A 20,059-nucleotide genomic window follows, 5' to 3' on the forward strand; every position below is an offset into this window, starting at 1 on the left:
GCCAGTTGAGTTTAGGATCCCTGTTTCCTTCTGGTAACAGCTTTGAGTTTCTTTTTTCTTTAAAAAGATAACAAAGATGATACAGTCAAGATTTAATTTTCAGGTAAATAAAATGTCCTGGGTGAGTTTTTATTTACCTTCCCTGCCAGGAGAGAAGTGCTCATCAGGTTTCCAATTAGATAGTTATCTGATCTCTTTCAGAGTCAAGTGTGTCCATTTCCCGTGTTGGAGCCAGTTAGTGCTGGGTCCCCTCGACACGCTCAAGTTTCAGGAGCCTGGGGATCTTAAGTCTACCCTTTGCTTTAGGGTTCATAATTGAAAGTGAGACTTTTTCTCATCTCACATGAATATAATGAGGGCTCAGAGAACTTTGGCAGAGTTAGCAAAGGAGTACCCTGAGACCAATTATAAAGTGATAAGGTTTTTCTCTAGAACAGCTTCCAAAGGGGAGATTTGGGTTTGGAAAATGTGATTATGGAAATTATGCCCTTTGTTCTTCCTTTTCCTAGTTACTACTACAAAGGAGAAATCAAGTGTTAGCTTGTTTGTGTCAGCTGCTAGGAGGAACTATTGTGATATATTTTTCTGTTCTCAATTTCAATAGTATGTTTAATCTTTTAACAGGATTTAACTTAACAGTTTGTATTCCTACTTGATGTTTAAGTAATAAATTGCACTCAGTTTAAAATATCTTGCCACGTATATGAAATATAATTAAGAAAATGGAGTAAGGTTGCACATTTACCATAAATATAGTGGCACCCCCCCAAATCATTATTCTAAATCCAGCGAATTTGAATTAATAAAAAAAACTTCAAATGCCAAGTAAATTTATGTTTATTTTATGATGAAAAAGACTCTAGTAAATATGTAGGCTTTACCTCAAGGTAATTAGAGAAATGGGATTTCTAAAATACAATGCAGACTGTCAAAATGATAAAGAGCTGGTGAATTTCTTATCAGTAAAAATTGAAACACTCAGGCCAAGCAGGTTGGCTTAGTGGGTAAAAATGCTTGCTGCCAAGCCTGAAGACCTAAGTTTAATTCCTGGGATCCAGCCGGGAGTGTTGGCACATGCCTTGAATCCCAGCACTCAGGGAGGTAGAAGCAGATGAATCTCTGTGATTTGGAGGCCAACCTGGTCTACGAAACAAGTTCAGGACAGCCAGGGTTGTTACACACAGAAACCCTGTCTCAAAAAACAACAACAAAAATGACTGGGATCTTTGTGTTAGAAGGAGAGAGCCAACTTCCAAAAGTTTTCCTTTCATGTCCACCGTGGCATACCTAACAACCACCACCACTATGCAGAGAACAAATACATGTTTTAAAAAACTTTTGTGATTTATTTTTATAATTTTAAGTATGTGTTGGTGTGTGTATGTATTTTTATATGGAGATGTGCATGTTAGTACAGGTGCCCAAGAAGGCCTGTGATCACCTGCAGCCAGAGTTGTGAGCTACCTAATATGGGTGTGGGAACAGAAGTAGGGTCCTCTAGAAGAGTAGCATGTTCTCTTAATGACTGAGCCATCTCTCTATCCCCCCTTTTGTTAATTAATTGAGACACTTTTACTGTATTATGCTTTTTTTGTGTGGCAGTGGTATCTCAAAAAGGCTCTCACAATTAAGTGTTTATGTCAAGAAAACGATTCTGATTAGCTGTAGTAGCCTATTTTTCCCACACACCCACCTTCCTTGGTATGTATATCTCTATACTTACTCTGTTACCTGAGTAATGAGGAGAAGATAAATGTTGAGAGAGAAGAATATAAATGTCTATTTTTTTTCTTTTGGTTTGGCTTTTGGAAGATTATTCAAACTTGGAAGTTACTTTCCTCACCATACAGTAGAGTAATAACCTTTTCTTTGTAGAAATCTGTAACAGACTAAGATAACATATAGAAAGAACCAAGTAGCTACTTGGCATTTCCTACATTTCTTGGCCACCTGCTGCAGCAACAACTTGATTACTTAATCGTTTAAAGTAATTGTTGAAGTTGTCTCACTGTTTTCTGTACTTGAGTGGTGATATCCTTCCGTGTGCGTGTGCGTGTGTGTGCCATGCATGTGCTGTGCTAAAATTCTAGCATCATTAAAACTGAAGAAATGAAAGTGAACTTTTGGGGCGTTGATTCAGACAGCTTTACTCAAACGGTTGGAGAGGATTTTCGAAGCCTGTTTCCCTTCTGTATTCGTCCCTGATGCTGAGGAGGAAGTCACTTCCCTGAAGCACTTGCTAGAGACAAACACCTCGCCAATAAGAACAAGAGAGGCATTAGCTGAAAGTGGGTAAGTAGACAGCTCTTGGAGAACACGTGACTCTGTTAGGTTCAGTTGTTTTAGTTTGTAAAGCTGGCTCACAGAATTGTTTTAAAATATGATATTTGAAGCCTAATCATGTGCTAAAAGACTTAAAGAAAAAAAAATCCCTGTTTCTCTACTTCTGAAATGTTTCTTTTGATGTTTTAAAATCAAAATTCTTACTAGCCAATGTTGTGTTGCCTCCTGACTACCTAGCGTGATAAATGAGCTGGTTTTGGTTTTAGACAGTATCTGTTTGTATAGCCCACACTGCACTCAAACTCAAGAGCCTCCCAAGCACTGAAATCACAGGTGTGTGTCAGCACCCTTGGTTTAGCTGAAAATTTAGATCTCTGCTAGTTTGTTGTCACTTTTTTAATACACTTAAATCACAGCTTTTGGTTAATTTTTAAAATCTTGTGTTTTCCTTTTAACTGTTCAAATACTGTACTTCTAAATAAGCCCTTGTTTTCTTTTTTGTTGGTTTGGGTTGGTTGGTAGGTTTTTTGAGATAGCGTTCCTCTGTGAAACCTTGGCTGTCCTAGACTCTCTTTGTAGACCAGTCTGGCCTCGAACTGACAGAGATCCACCTGGCTCACCTCCCTGAGTGCTGGGATTACAGGCCTGCACCACCACGCCTATCCCCTTGTTTTCCTTATAAAACGACTTTCTGAACTTTATTCAAGATGAGCATCCCTAATCTGGAAATTCGAATTTTGAAGTGCTATGAAATTGGAAACTTTTGGGAGCTGTGGGTGTGTAACAGTTGGAGATCACTTGCCTGGCATGCATACAAGGCCCTGGGTTTGATCTCCAGCACTAAAAAAGGTAGGGAGCTTGATATTTTTTTTTTTTTATTAATCTACGCATTTTTGAGCATTGGCATGACCTTCAAAAAGTTTATGATTTTGAAGCATTTCAGATGCCCAACTGATAAAATCTGTACAGATATTCCAAAATCTAAGACGGTCTGAAACGTAAAATGCTTCTGGTCCCAAGCACTTCACATAATCTCTCTGTTTTCACTTTCTACATTTTCACTGACCTGTGAGAGCCTATTCATACAATTTCACTTGATGAAATTTGACTTGTGATCAAATTTATTAAGCTGTCATTCACTGCCTCACCCTCACCAGCTTCCTTGCCCCTGTGTATGGTTCACCCTAAGCCTCCGTGTACCTGCCACTTAAGACTTCCCTTACTTCCTTTTTGAGATGGCCTGTTAGGGGGAGTGCACACGACACAAGGTTGTTAAGTTGTTACTGACCTGAAATTCCACAGTGGAGTGTCTTGATGTGGGTCTTCTCATCCATCACACTGTTAACTTGTCCTCCTTAGTGAGCATTCCATTTCTACTTTTACCTTCACAATTACTGTCTCTCCTTCGCCCATTTTTCCTTCCTAGAATTCTTGTTAATTATTTGATATTAGAGTGTCTAAATTTGCCTTCTGGTTTTAATTGCAATGTTACTCTTGTTTCTGGGCTATTCTTTTTATGCTTTGCCGTTCTCTGCCTCTAGACGCGTTCTTCTCAGGTTTCCCTCTCCTCTGGTTAACTGAGTCACTTATAACTTGTTTGTCCCTCTCTGTGGCCTCAGTCTTTCTTGTACAGGCTTTCACCTGTCTTGATTCCATTCAAGATTGAGATTGTTTTTTTTTTTTTTTTGTTCTTTTTCTTGTTGTTTGGAGGTGATTTTGAAGGGAAAAAAGCAGGTGGGGGTGGTAACAAATCTCTTCCCAAGAGATTCAAATCTAAGGAAATAATAATAGAAGGTGACACTGTAGGAAGAGTCAGGTGAGTGTGGTCTCTCAGCGTGCTTCATTGTACTGAGGTGTGAGGCGCTACAGTGTCTGTGTAAGGAGATGGTACCAGGTAAATACTCATAATAGCACCTAATCAAAAATTGATGGACTATGTCGTACTTGAATTTCCCTGTTAATATTTCCATATCTTAGTTGACCACAGGTAACAGAAAACCATGAAAAAGAAATAAGGGTGGACAGATGGGGTAGAAGGTGCTGCTGTGTATATGCAGGCCAAAAAATACAATCTGTAAAAATAAATAAATAAATAAACAAATAAATAAATACATAAATAAATGGATAAATAAATAAATAAATAGGAAATTACATATTATATAATTGCATGTTTGTTTGTGAATCAAGACTCAAGAAGAGCTGGACATGATAGCATATAATTCCAACATTCTAGAGGCAGAGACAAGAGGATCTAGAGACCGGCCTACTTGAGCTACATAATGAGACCTGTCTCAAACCACAAAAAAAAAGAGAGAGAGAGAGACTCAAAGGTGAAAACCCAAATATTAAGTCACTCTATTAAAATGGTGGATGCCAAGTAATTTTCCCTTTTAAATGTTAATTTTTTGATAGTATCTCATGTACCACGGCTGGCCTGGAACTTGCGGTTTGGCCAAGGATGACTTTGCACTTCTGCTCCTTTTTCTCCTGAGTGCGGGAACTGTAGACCTGCACCATTGTGCCAAGTTTCCCTGTGCTGGGGTGGAACCCGGGGAGCTAAGTATACAAGGCAGTGCTGAACCAGCTAAGCTCTGCCCTCGCCCTTAAACGTTTGTTCATTTTTACAACAGGAAAGAACAAGCTAGGCCTGGAGAGAGAGCTCAGCAGTTACGAACACTTAATGCCCTCGCAAAGGACCTAGTTTCAGTTCCCGGCACCAGTATGGTGGCTCACAAGCCATCCATAACTGCAGGGCCAGGGGTTCTGGCCAGGGGTTCTGGCCAGCCTCTGAAGATACGGGGCACAAATGTGGCACACATAAATACACACATGCAGCAAAACATACATATAAAATTTATAATCTTGATTTTAAAGGAGCAAGTTAGTTCTTAGACTATATTCCTTCATGTAAATTTAGCTTACCTTTCTGATACTGTTAGTGCTAGCTCTTGATTGCACTGAGATTACAGTTGATACAAGGTATGTTAGATACGAGATTAACTGCCCATGTATAGTGTCTCGTCAGCGTACTGCAGGTGAAGTTTATGGGGAAGCGCTGGAGTAACTGCTGTTGGCTTCATTTGGCCTTGACAGTGAGCTGAGGGATGTGTGGACGGACCTGCAGGACGTTCACGATGCACATGGCCTGCGATACCAGTGGGGCGGCTCTCACAGCAACAAGAAGCTTTTGTGCTCCCTGGGGATAGACACTCGGAACATTGTGAGTCTGTTAACTCTTGATCCTTAGTCAACCTGTGTGGTTTTTAAATTGACTGTTCCCATGTTGAAGCTGTGATTATCTAGCTTCACAGAAAGTGATTGGCTTAAATGTTCACTTATTTTAAATATGACGGTTTTAAGACACTGTAATGTTCCTCGAGAGTCAGTGGTTCTCAACCTTCCTAATGCTGCGACCCTTGAATACAGTCCTTCATGTTGTGGTGACCCCCAACCATAAGTCATTTTTGTTGCTACTTCATAACTGTAATTCTGCTACTGTTACAAATTACAATGTAAATATCTGTTTTCTGATAGTCTTAGGTGACCCCTATGAAAGGGTTATTCAACATCAAAAGGGGTCACAACCTACAGATTGAGAACCACTGCTCTAAGTATTACTTTTTGGTTTTTTGAGACAGGGTTTTTCTGAGTAGCCATGGCTATCCTGGAACTTACTCTATAGACCAGGCTAGCCTTGAAATCACAAAGATCCATCTGCCTCTTTAAATTTTTTCAAAAATTTCTTATTTTTGAACATTTTTGTTTGTTTTTCCTTAACTATAAAATGAAAAATGGACTGGGTTACATATATACATATGTATGTATTGTGTATGTATATAGGTATATACTATGTAGAGTGTGTATGTATATATGAAGCCATATATACATATATAAAGCTTACAGTTTATCATTCACAGTATACTAAAACATTGTAAGCATCATTGTATGACAGACAAATCATTCTCTAAATACATGTTCTTTCTCCCTAATACAAATAGCTATTCACTGGCAATAAGAAGCAACCTGTTATAGTGCCCATGTATGCAGCAGGATTGGTAAGTACAGAATATTTCTGCATATAGTTACCGTTAATGCATTTATTTTATAAAAAAAAGAAGAAGAAGTTGTTTGTTTTGAGGCATGGTCTGACATAGGATTCTGTATGTAGAGCAGTCTGGCCTTGACTTCGAGAAATTCACCTGCCTGCCTTTGCCTCGAGTGCTAAGATTAAAGGTGTGTAACCCTACACATGACGAAGTGTTTTTAGGAGGCGTGTAAAGCTGGGTGTGGCGCCTCAACCTGTCACTTTTAGCACTTGGAAGGCTGAGGCAGAGGAGTCCGTAAGTTTGAGGCCAGCCAAGCTATGTATGCTCTAAAACGCTTGGGTGACACAAAATGTGGTGCTAGAGAGGTGGCTCTCTTGGTGCTCTTGCAGAAGACCTGGGTTTGGTTCTCGGTACTCACAGCTCACAGCCACCTGTAACTCCAGTTTCGGGGATTCAGTGCCCTGTTCTGGCCTCCATGGGAACATATATACACATGCTTGTACACATATATAAAGCTGCTTTTTAAAAATGTTTGGATTTGTCCCAGCACTCAGAAGGCAGAGGCAGGCCTGGTCTGCAGAGTGAGTCCCAGGACAACCAGGGCTACACAGGAAAACCCTTGTCTTGGGGGGGAAAAAAAGATTTAAAAAGTTAGCTTTATTTTATGTGTGTGATTGTTTTGCCTTTGTGTGTGCACGTGGAGACCTGAAGTTGATACCAGACAGCCTCAGTTGCTCTCCACCCTACACACCGAGGCCAGACCCCTCCTAGAACACAGACTTCACTAATGCAGCAAATCTAGCCAGCCAGTTTGCTCCAAGGATCTGCCCCTGCCTCCTGAGTGCCAGGGTGCCACACCTGCCCACAAAACACGGACGCTGAGCATCCAAATTCTGGTTTTCTCTCTTGCAAGGTGAGCACTAAAGCTGAGCCAGCGTGTCTTCTTTAAACTTGTAAAAAGAAAAAAAGGAGATAAAATGCCTCATGCCTTCGATATGTTTTAATTCAGTTATTAATTTTAAATAAAACAACATTGAGACTGTGGGTGTTCAAAAGAGCTTGAAAACACCGAATTATAGTATATGGAAATAAGCCGGGACTTTAGAGTTTCTGTTAACTTGTTTAAATTTTTTTTTTAGGGCTACAGGAGACCCTGTTCTCAATGAAAGGAAAAGTTAGAAATCACAAAACTTAAGTCTAAACTCTTCCACTTATGTCCATGTAAACTGCAACTTTTTTTAAATCCACACTTTATTTTCTATGAATAGGCACTAATCTTACTGCCATTGAACTGGAACATTATGATTTATTTTTGCAGTTTGTTTTGGTATTTTCTTATCAGTTTCTACTCCGTTACTTACCTTGTATTGTATGCTTTTCTGTTCTAGGTAAATACAGTCTAGAACATTCTTTAATTTGTTCATTATTTGGATTTTGATGTTTCTCAGACAGTAGTGCTCTAGAGGTTGTTGGTATAGTCCCTTGATCTGAGTAGGAAGTTCCCTTGTAGACAGCTTGGTAAGCTTACTATAAAGAGGTATAAACTAATAAAAGCAATTTACATAATCAGCTCCTTCCTTTCTCCCTGCACACTGGGTATCCACACATCAGCTGCTGCAGTGTTCTGTGAGACATCAGTGGCTAATGTCATTTTTGAACTTTATTGCCCATAATAGAAAAAACCTACCGTTTTTAAGACTTACTTTTTACTGAATTTATTTAGTGATCATAAATCGGTCTTCCCACTTCTGTCTCTGATCTCTGTGTGGGAGTGTAGGTGGGTAGTGGGGTGCATGTTGTACATCTCTGTCTATCTACCTCCCAGCCCTGGAATTATAAGCGAGTACGTTGAACTGAGTGAGGGTCCTCAGTGCTCGCAAAGTCAGTACTTTATCCCGTGGCATCTTTAATACCAAAAGTTAATTGTACCTGTATTTTCTCTGGTGCATTTCATAGGGAAGAGTAAGCCTGAAGTAATCACTTATAGCTTCTCTTTCTCCAACTTCATCAGAATCATTTGAAGACTTTTAAACGCAGATTTCTGTAGCCTGGGTGTGGTGGCACACGCCTTTAATCTGAGCTCTAGGGAGGCAGAGGCAGGTGATCTCTGAGAGCAAGGCCAACAGGCCTAATCTACAGATTGAGTTTCAGAACAACCCTGTTACCCAGAATAAATCCTGTGATGGCGGGGTTCGGGAGTGGGGGAGTGGAATGGAGGATGGGGAGTCTGATGAGCAGAAAGAAAAAAAGACAGATTTCTGCCACTATCTTAAGCTTTTTATTAAGTGGATTTGCAGCAAACTTGAGAATTTATGCATATGATAAAGTTTAGGTGCTATTGATTGGTAACCACAACTTGAGCACCGTGGGTTTAACTCATAGTTCAGATTAAGAAATTTGGCTGGCACTAGTAATTACCAAATGTATTTTTCTTTTATGAAAACATACTGAAGACAGATAATACATATGTGGCTCTAAGTTGGCCATGAACTAATTCTCATCTTTCTGTCTGCTCCATACTAGAAATTGGGTCTGTGGCAGATAGGAGTTGAATATGTAAATTGCTTTTATTAGTTTATACCTCTGTAGGAGTAGGGATTCTTGTAAAAAGGCAGTTTTAGAAATTTACAGATTCTGAGATTATTGACTTTGCAGCTTTGATCTCACACACAGTTAAAAGTGGCCTTTGTATAGAATATAAACTTTAATAAATATTCAATAGCTTATCAGGTTATTTGATTTTGTTTAGTTGATTTCCAGAGATGTAAACATAAGCACTTTACCCTGGTCCTTAGCTATGATTTATAATATGTAAAAGCTTTGCTGTTTTTTGGGTTTTTTTTTTTTTTTTTTTTTTTTTTTGCTGTTAACCTGGATTATCCATTTTGTGTTTGTTAGAGACTTGATAACCAAATGATTTTTTTTTGTTTGTCTCTATACCCATCTAAAATACTTTCCTTTTTTAAAAAGTGTGTGTGGATTGTTTCAGGTCCAGCGGAGTACGCAGAGTGCCTTCCCCTCTGAAATGGCGATCTCTGTGCTTTCTTTGGTAGACAAGAGTCTAAGCACTGAGACACCAGCTCATACTTACACACTAAATTCATACTAAAAGACATTGTGCTTTCAACAGACCACCATGTTGGAAAGCTTGCCCTTTTTTATAATATTAGTGTCTTAAACATCATAACAAAATTTTGTTTAAAAGTAGATTTGACTTCAAAAAATTTTATTCTAAAGTAATCATATATATATATATATAGAGAGAGAGAGAGAGAGAGAGAAGAGTATTTGGAAAATAATCTTTTTCTCTTAGATTTCAACTCTTACAAACTTTGTGTTGATCCCTCTCCAATTAATGATAATGTACCTTTTTCAGGGTATGTTAGAGCCCACCAAGGAACCACTGAAACCACTATCGGCTGCTGAAAAAATTGCTTCTATTGGTCAAACAACCCTTATGACAACAGAAATGAACACATGTACATCTGATTCATTCCAGGTAAAAAATATTCATTTATGTCCAAGTGATTATGCATATAAATGGACATAAAATCACACATATTTAATATATTTCTTATTTTATAGTTGTAAAACTTGATAATGGATGTGTTTTGATTGTTAATTAACATTCTACAATAAACAAATCTGTAATTTTTAACAATAAAAGATAAAATATGAAACAGGATGGTTACTATTAGTAAGTTTTTAACCCAATCTAGTCACAATCTCTAGACATAAATGTTCATACTGTGAAGGAACGATCATAAATATTAATACAAACCATGAGTGCCAGATTTCCAATGCTGGAAATATTGCATTTGTACCAATGCTCATGAGTTATGTCTAACAGCGTATGTTTGGACAGCCCTTCCCGAAGTATGTGTTCTATGGCAATGGCCCGCGAAAGCAGTGTTCCAGGGTAAAGTAAGTGTGGGAGAATATTACACCCTTGTAACTACCCTTGGAGATTAGCAATGCAGGTTCCATACCTCTGAGCCTGCAGTAAATGCTGCCATTTAATTTCAGTTCATTTCTCTAGTTTATTTGACCACAGGATCCATTTTGTAGATCATACTTTCTTGTATAAGTAGTATTTTGAAGAACATACTTTAGAAAATGATGTATATATAGGCCCAACCCTTTCAAGTGTGTTTCAAGAAACAACTGTTTTTTACTGCTGTATTCTACTATAGTTTTGTTGTTGTTGTTTTGGTTTTTAGAGACAGCGTTTTTCCTGTGTAACCCTGGCCATCCTGGAACTCACACACATTTTGATTGTCCTCAAAATACCATAAACATCCATGAAAAGCCAAAATTCCAGCAAATCAATGAAATATTTCTTAATTATTCAGTTTCTTGATATCACTTACATAAATGTTTATCAAGGAGCTTACACCTTTCTCCAGAAATGTTACTATATAAACCATTTCTAACCATTAGGTTCTAACCATTTCTTCATTGTTGAATGTAACTACTAAAGGTCCTTCTTTCTTATCCAAAAGTGGAATAACTTAGTTCTGCTCAAATGCTTCAAGGTTTGTGTTTGCTCTAAAATTAGCTAAAAAAGATTTTTCCATTAAGTATTTATTAATCTTTAGGTAGGTTATAAACTAGGTTTTTCTCAACATTATTTTTCACTTACATGAAATTATTACAGATATCCATGGTATTACAAAGATAGAACAAAGAAAAGGCCTGTGTGTTCTTTGCCTATGTACCCTGTGGCTAGCTTTTGGCATAGTTATAGCAAATATAAAGTATAATCAGTAATACAGCACCGACTGTTTTTATATAGTTATGTACCCTTTGGCCATATGTGTGGATGCAGGTGACCACCCAACAGTCAACATACAGAGGCCCCACTCGCCACAGAGACCTCCCTTTGGACCTGAGCATTCAGCTCAGTGGTAGACAGGGGTCAGTCCCTTGGAGCTAGTGCACAGCACAGACACAGAGCAAAGACACCCTTATAGTTATACTGCTTTCTGCTCTTCTATCCTTTATCCCTGGCATCTTTTAATGTTAGCATTTTACTTGGTTTTATACCTTCCTCCTCAGCCTCCAAGCTGGACAGGCTGAACTTGGCTTTTGGAGATTAGATGCTTATATTAATCTGCCTATCCCTATTTTACCAAAGCAATTATAATAACTTCCCCAAAAAACTAATTCATGTTCCTATCCTGCATGATACAGTGTCTTTACCCATAAAAAAAGTAAGTATAATGTTATGGTAGTGTCTTTCTTACAATGAAGTGTAGGGCCAGTAATACCAACAATGTGAAAGCAAAGAAGTAACAGAATCTTGTTATTTAAAAGTCTAATGGAACACAAGTTATTTCCATAAGTGTTGTCAACACGGCCAACAAAAGAGAAAACAAAAACTGTTCTTCTGTATAAAAAAGCCTCTTAAAATGAAATTACTACTCACTTAAAGAGCATTTGTCTTCTACCTTCTATTTGATATTTACCATTGTTCACTCTTTTTTTTTTTTACTTTATTAAAATACTGGATTTATTTCGCATGTATATTTGTGTCTCTACCATTTCCACATCTGACCACCACTATTGCTATGTCCTAGCATAAGATTCCAGACATACTTAAAACCAAGTAAAGGGTAGAGTTCCATCCTTGAAAACTGAACGGGCATTTTAGACAACACATTTCTTGGCAATTGAGTCTGGACAACATTTATCAAACACAGTAGGTAAAGTTCTCACTTTGCATTATAAAAGAATAACCACTCTTAAAGAAATGGAGTAAGATGGAATAGTTCAAACTGTTTAAACCATTTTCTTAAAGACACTTCCTCCATTGCCAGAGATCCTGAATAGCCTCCTGGCCAGTCATCCATTGGCAGTTCTTCACATAATTAGTGACCTTGGCTTCCGCTTTGGGAAGAAAACCTCCCTGTTGCACTGAGGTCCTGTAGGTCTCACCTCTTCGTAGACCCCCCTGGGAGGACCCACAGAGCCCCTTGAGCTCACATGCATCACGGTAGGCCACTGCGTTCATGTTGCAACTTTGCAGCTGGCCTGAACGTGCCCCACAGCACGCCACACCAGACTCTTCAGGTCTGCTCCGCTCTACCATTGTTCACTCTGTGTTATGAAATGTAAAACGCTAGGGAGTGAAATCAGTTGTAAGAATCCATGCTAGTGCATTATTTCATAAAGCTCCCAAGACATGGTGGCGCATGCAGTGATCATGCTTGGAGGACTAAGCAGGGGGGTGTGAGTTCAAACACCAGGCCGCCTTTACGTAGTCAGTGCAGGGCCAGCCTGAGCAACCTAACAAGACTCTGTCTCAACAAGAAAAACAAATCTATTTCATGCAAATCCTAAGTCAGGGAGCTTGACCAAAATGAATACCGGACTTGTTAGGGGGTCCACACACCTACATATCTGCCATCTGTTGAACATCCTGAAGCACGAGGACCACAGGTTTGAGGCTATCCTGAGAAAATTAGCAGGACCTTGTCTCAAACACATTAATTGGGCTGGAGAGATGGTTCAGTGGGTTAAGAACACTTGCCTGTGCAGGCATAAAGACATAACTTTCAGTCTCCCGCCCTCAAATAAAAAGTAGGTATGTTGCTCCAAGTCTGTAACCCCCATGCTGTGCAGGTCAGGGATTGGAGGACCCCTGGGACTTGCTGACTGGCAGCCTAGGCCTGTTCAGTGAATAACCCTGTCTCAGTAAAGTGAGGTGGGATGAGATAAAGCAGCATGTCCAGTGCCTTCCCCTGCTCTCCACACAGTCACACTCTCTGTCTCTCCTACAAGCATACACTTTAAATTAAATATCTGAAAATCAATGCTTTAAAATGGATATCCCAAGCTCGACTCGGTGGTGCACGCCTTTAATCCCAGCACTCTGGGAGGCAGAGGCAGGCGGATCCTCTATGAGTTCAAGGCGAGCCTGGTCTACAGAGTGAGTCTAGGACAGCTACGTACACAGAGAAACCCTGTCTCAAAAACCAAACCAAACAAAAGATGTACATCCCCTCCAGGCATGGTGGCACACGCCACTCCCAGCACTCAGGAGACAGAGGCAGGCAGATCTCTGAGTTTGAGGCCAGCCTGGTCTATATAGGGAGTCCCATGCTAGTCAGAACTCCAAAACTACAAAGTAAGATCTTGTCTCAAAAACAAACAAACAAAAAAGCATGCATCCTGTTTATTGGCCTACAGTGTCTTTTCTTTTGAAATCAGGAAACTTGTGAAGAGGTAGAGACCTTGTATGCCACCTTCTCATTTTATATCTCCTGAGACCAGCTTAGCTGGTAAAGGTCATGTGTAGTCATTTAGTAGTTACTGTCAACTTCAACAACCCAAATGTCATTTCAGTGTAGTTTCTTCTCTGTTGTGTTGCATCGGATCTGATAGTGTTTCATGGCTAGTATTTAAGGAAATATAATCACTAAGTCTAAATCTTTTTCTTGAAATCTAACAGGTTAAAAAACAACTTGAAAAAAGATTGAAATAGAATTAGTGCATATACTTGTTTGAAAATTAAAAGATACTCTATTTGTTGGATGCAAATTTCATATAATAAATAAGGATATTATTTATAAATTCTTTAATTTCAGTTCGTGTTAATATTTGCAAATAACCTGAAATTGTATATTATCCAAATTTTGCCAATAGATTCATTGTTGCATAGTCTTGTTGTACTGTTGAGGGGATTGCTTTGTTTAAGGATTCTTTATGTTGCTACTACATGCTGATTAATTTTTTCAATTCTGTTTTGTTTTGTGTTTTCGGTTTTCAACTCTAGGAGTCTCTCCCACCCGTGCAGTTTGACTGGAGTAGCAGTGGCCTTACTAACCCCTTAGATGGTACGTCTCTCCGTAGAGCCTCTAGCAGCAGGGCTAGAGCTAAGAAAGCTACACAGTTCAGACAGACTTCTCTCTGCTGACTTCTGTTCTTGTTTGAACGTAACCTCTTATTCTTATCTTTGGAAATTCAGGCTTTCTTTCTAAATAGCAATTGCTCAAGATACCAGCCGTTACTGTAACCAACAATATTAATGCCCAAGTATTGGTAGTAAGAGCAAGGTAAAGTTTTAGTTTCTTTATCTTAAGTCAAAATTAATTAGTTTAAATGATATTTTAGCTAGGACCAATTTGTTTGAATATTTTATAGCTTTCCTTTGTGAAATTTTCTTGGTACAAAGTCTTGTGGCCAGAGGTTGCTCCAAAGCATAAAGCACAACTATTCACTTAACCAAAACCAGTGTGTACATAGATCCATATTTATTGACTTAATGTAGTTTTCAGATTCAGTAGTGTTTTATGGAATACTTATATGCTAATGGGAGATGAATGATTTTTATGATTATTTTTAAACTTATGTCGAAATACTAACAGAGCAGTTCCAGAAATCAGTGGTTTTGCTTATGACTTTAGAACTCTGAAAGGGAGTAACTTATGCAAGTACTGTAGTACACACAGGACTAGTTTTAAAGCCCAAGCTGTGGGTTTTCAGTGGCCCCTGAGTTATAATAGCTTCTTAAGTTGTTTGAGTCATTGCCGAAAGTATCTGTTACTGTCTCCTCAGTGATACTTACCATGCCATTGCCTGAGACACTCTTACCAGCTTTTCCTTGTAGCTGGGATCCTAGGGCACCTGGAAACCATCAATGGAATGTCCTGGTGAAGGAAAGCCTGGATGCACCTTTTGCTATTGTCTGATGTCTTTAGTCAAATCATCATGCTTTCCATTAACAACTTCTTTTGAAATGTATATTATTTGTGCTTACTGTTTCAGAGTTAAAGGGGAACAGTACAGCTTGTACATCAGGGTAGGGCGGTTACAGCATCCATGTTACGTTATTTTAAATAAGTTAGTGTATTGATGCATGTCCTAAACTCATAACTTTGTCATTCTTTTAAAAGCATTCATTAGAAACCAGAAATTGTTCATAAAAACTAACCTGAAAGATCAGGCTTGTAGTGATTTAACACTGGGTTAAGATTAAATATTGTTTCCCTTTAACTAGTATGCCTTCCCTGGTCTTTCTGAAACCTTTCAGTTTTGATTGAAAGAGCTGACTTCTAACTAAAACCTAACAAAGTTCTTTATATTGTACATGAGGAAGTATACATTGAGTTCAATTGTTACTTTAGTTATGAAAACCTACTGTTGTACACATTGTTTTAATGTTGCTTTTGAAATGTGTAATGACTACTAATTATAACCTGCATGTTCAAGTGTGTGTCTTACCCCTTTTTACACATAACCCTCCTCCCTTGGCTTACCTTCTGTGTGGCTGCCTACCAACACGGTCACTGACTTCCAAGCTAGTGGAGGTTCCACTCTTCTGAACCTTGATTTCTTTGGGCCCGTGGATGACAGTAGCTCTAGCAGCAGCGCAATCCCAGGTCAGCAGAGTGTTTAACTGTAGTTCTGGTTGTTTACTAAAAGCATGACCACACTTGACTTTCCTATAAACAAGGAAACCGCTACACTGTATTCTCTCTAGCACCTGTCCTTCATGTATCTTCCTCTCTAATGTCTGGCTGTAAGAAACAGCTTACACAAAATATATTTCTAAGAAAACTTTCTCAGAGGGTTATATTTAGAGCTGACAGTGGTTTCTACAATACTACAGCCCTAATGGCTTTAGACAGCTAAAGAGGTTTTGTTTTTCACCCCCTCTAAGAGGAAAATATATTTATTTGCTTGTTTTGAAAGCATAATCTACAAAGCCATTTGAAAATAACATTAGTTTAGAGAGATAAGAATGTTTTAGTATGTAAATATGGCTTCATATTATAGTGTCTATACAAATTCTAGCATTTTAATTAGTTCTTATTAGTACTGCTAAATATATAATTGAGTCCAAAATGTTTGAATCTAGCATGTAGTTATATAGTCCCATATCAAAAAATTACTATTTTATGTAGTTCTTAAATAGAAAGCATACTGTTAGTTTCCATGGAAGAAAAAAATGTTGACAAAAGTTAATAGTAGAAAGTAATTGCTATGAACCTAACAGCTAAAAGTTAAGCTTTACCGGCACCTGTTAATGTTCAGCCCTATAGTCCATTGACCAAAGGACTGATGTATTTTGTCATTTTTCTAACCAAATAAAAGATGGAAATTATAATGGCATTTTAATGTTTACATTTTATTGAATATGATTCTAATGAATCCCTGTCATCCCAAGTTGTGATCTGGTAATCATTGATCATCATACAACTACTAGGGTTTTGTTCAAATGCTAACTCCTGGAATGCATAGTCTGTGCCCACCAGTGGCTAGTTTTGTAGCTAGCCTGGGTTCCTGAAAACTGTGGGGTGTTTTGTTTTGGGTGAATCTATTAGGTAACCCAGCCACCCACTTCATGGTTTATCTGCAGTGATGGTATATGAAGGAAAGTAACAAAGTCAGCAAAGGGCAAGCCTGGACCAGGATACCATTCTCTTATCTACAGCTAAGGAAACCTGCTCTTGCCACAGAGAAGTGGCACAAATCTCTGGGGTACACTGACTAGATTGCTCTCACCTAAGCTTCGAGTTTTCACTTTCATTGTTTTTAAAATTTCTTGAGAGTATCTGAAAAAAGAAAAAAAAAAGTCTATATCTGGTCTTTCTACTCACTTAAATTTGGTATGTTACTACTTAGAGTTCTACTAAGTATATATATCTGACTTATGAAACCGCCTGGAGGAGCTAAAATTGACTGACAATTCATGATACTTGTGAGGTAAAGGGTGAAAACAAGAGCTATCCAAGTTCCCTCTCAGCTGAATTCGATCACAGTCTGCATTATAATTAAAGAGGTCACTTTTTCTTATGGGTGCCTAAAACTTGGTTTAGATTTAAAATTTGCTTATATTTTAAACTCATTTCAAAAGTACTGATAAGAGCACAAATAACCTGGTTGCTTAAAGAGGGGCAGAGATACCTGGTAATTGGACTCAGGGTACACCTGATAGAAAAACAGTGTTTGGAAGGTTTAACACTGCAGTGGACTTGAGCACAGCGTGATCCAATGCAGTCTCTCCCCCTGTGAAACCTTTTAACTCTGGGCTTCCATCAGGGTGCTCTAGCTGCTGTGTAAATTTAGGTAAAATAAATTTGCTTTGGCTTTTTATTGTTATTGGATTTTATTATTAAAACTTTTCCCCCAATCTTCGGGTTTCAATGCCTTCCTTAGTGTTCCATCTTACCACTTGTTTGTCTTTTTTAACTTGTTTATGGGAAAGTCATTTTATCTTAGCTTGCGGTTAATTATCTTGTGTGTGATTCTTAGGAGGTTGGTGTAGAATTTGGTTGGCTACTTTAATTGTGTAATTAAGCTGTGCCTCATTAAAGTTCTATTAAGAAAAACTTTTCCACTAGAAAAATTCTCTCTAAAGTAGATAATTGCCTTGTTTCTGAAAAATTAAATGTAGATGTTACAGATGTCAGTCATTTTTTTGGTTTGGGGCCAGTTTATGGAGGGGGGAGAATGTTGTTTGGGGCTAGAACGGTGACTTTTTTCCTGTCATTGTCAGCACTGTTGTTTCCAGTCTGTCACTGACTATTTGACAGCTGAACGCCCAGTATTTTATAAACCCATCAAAGATTTTACTGGCGCTTTCCTGTTAGAGTCAGAGTGCAGTCGTTCTGCATGATGCGTAGATCTCACCTTCAGTACTGTGGACTGGTGTGCGGTGTGCTCACCTTTAATGTGAAAGAGAGAAATAGAAGTTTTTAAGTGTGTGCTGAAAATGTATGTGAATGAGTTATTATGAACTTGGGAAGCAACATGCACCTTCTTCCTTGTTGGGCTTTACCTGTGGACTCAGTAGTTCATTCGATTTCTATAAACATCTGAGATCCGTATTTCTGTCTGTGCTCATCCAGAGTTGGTTCAGAAAGGAAAGAACTTGTTTATGCATTTATTATACTTTTAGTCTAACCTTGTAGGCTTTTCTTAGAAAATAAAATTAGACCAAGTACAACCTTGCACATCAGTAGACCCAGCCGAGGCAGAAGGATCACCTGAACTCAGGAGTTCAAGGACACCCTGAGTAATGTTGTAATAAAAAATAAAATGGAGACGCTGTGAGACGTGTTGTAAACTGATGCTGACCTGTGGCCCCGCTTAGTCTCCTCTGTCACCCTGACTGGGCGTCCTAACTGTGGCTGCCAGATTTAGAGGAGACTACATGTGTGACTGACCCCAGAGTCGTGCACTCACCCACTTTTCCTCTCCACCTTTCACTTGAAGAACATGCAATATTTTTAAGTAATGATTTGGTGCTTTCAAAAATTGTTCACCTTTAGTTATAACCAAGTAATTTTCTACAGTAGAGGCTTCATATTAATCTCCAAGTCTCTGACATGGAAGAAAATCCTGGAGTTTTAAGAAAAGAAAAATGGGATGAGCTCAGGGCAAGGTTCAAAATTAGGTTCATTAGCCAATTTAAAAATTGAGATGTTGAGCTCAAATGATGGCTCAGCACTTAAGAACACCGGCGACTTCTCCAGAAGTCCTAGGTTCAATTCCCAGCACCCACATCTATCTAACTCCAGATCCAGTGGTCCAAAGGCCTTTACAAAGACACACATGCAGGCAAGACACCAACATACATAAAAGAAAAAATAAAGTAATCTTTTAAACAATTGAAAATGTTAGCATCAGGTTTAGTGACTCATACCTTTAATCTCAATGCTCAGGAAGCTGAGGCAGGAGAATTGTCATGAGTCAAAGCCAGTATAGGCTACAGAGTAAGATCCTGTCTCAAAATAAGTAAAATAAAAATAAAAATAGGGACTATCATAGCATGTTCATTCTACTTATAAACACTGATGTGTCAGAAATGAATACAGAACCGAGTGATGGAAATTCTTAAAGCATTTGGGAGGCATCTTTTACATAGAACATTTATTTCAAAATGGGATTTCTATGTGTTTCTTTTATAGCTACTTCAAAGCCTACCATAAAACTTAAAAAAACAGAACAGAACATGTGGCTGGATAATTGGCTCAATGGTTAAGAGCACTCACTGGCTGCTCTGGCAAAGGACCTGGGTTCTGTTCCCATACCTACATGGTGGCTCACAGTTATCTGTGTTCCAGGGGTTCCTACACCCCCTTCTGGCCTCCTCAAGTACTAGGCATGCAAGTGATGTGCATACGTAAATGCAGACCAGTACACACAAAAAATAGACAAATAAATAAGCACAGCCGGAAGCTGAGAACCAGCTGCAGTTACGTGCCATCCAGCCACGTGGCACTCGTGACTTCTCACATGCAGAAGAGTAGCAGGTGTCTGACAGCGAGTGGTGCTTGTGCAGGCTCAGATGTGGGTAGAGAATGCTGTTACGTCTTGGATTGTGGCTCACTGTAACCCATGCAGCTTGCCCTCACTCGCTATCATTCTGTGCTGTAAGGTGTGGATCCAGAATTGTATGAATTAACAACTGCTAAGCTGGAGACCTCCACCTCAAGCCTCAAAGTGACTGATGCATTTGCGAAGCTCATGTCTACAGTGGAGAAGACAAGCACGTCGACCAGGTAAACAACTGCTCTGAGCTTGATTCTGCTTTAAACAGCACAAGCAAAGCATGCAAGAGGCAGGGTTATATCTTAAATCTAGTAGAGGGTGATATCTTAGATCCAGTAGAAAACATCAAATTAATGTTTAATGATAAACTTTTTGGAGAAGACTGATAGATGACGCCCTCTCCCCCCCCCCCCCCAAAGAAAATGATTCTGATTAACTGTTGAAATGCT

General features: G+C 38.8%; 1 protein-coding gene across 3 annotated transcripts in view; it reads left to right on the forward strand.

Moving 5' to 3' along the window:
* The window catches only part of Aftph (aftiphilin), a 55,095-nt gene that overhangs the window by 27,892 nt on the left and 7,144 nt on the right, over positions 1 to 20,059 (forward strand). For 2 of the 3 annotated variants that reach the window (XM_055628772.1, XM_055628773.1), the window contains exons 3-9: positions 2,141 to 2,292; positions 5,377 to 5,503; positions 6,282 to 6,338; positions 9,706 to 9,828; positions 14,107 to 14,167; positions 15,632 to 15,712; positions 19,717 to 19,840. In XM_055628772.1, the coding sequence (XP_055484747.1) occupies positions 2,141 to 2,292; positions 5,377 to 5,503; positions 6,282 to 6,338; positions 9,706 to 9,828; positions 14,107 to 14,167; positions 15,632 to 15,712; positions 19,717 to 19,840 (725 nt within the window). The remainder of the gene's footprint in view (positions 1 to 2,140; positions 2,293 to 5,376; positions 5,504 to 6,281; positions 6,339 to 9,705; positions 9,829 to 14,106; positions 14,168 to 15,631; positions 15,713 to 19,716; positions 19,841 to 20,059) is intronic. The other variant, XM_055628774.1, reaches the window with a different exon arrangement.

Source organism: Psammomys obesus, unplaced genomic scaffold (assembly GCF_907164565.1).
Source record: "Psammomys obesus unplaced genomic scaffold, mPsaObe1.curated_primary_1811, whole genome shotgun sequence".
Lineage (NCBI taxonomy): Eukaryota > Metazoa > Chordata > Mammalia > Rodentia > Muridae > Psammomys > Psammomys obesus.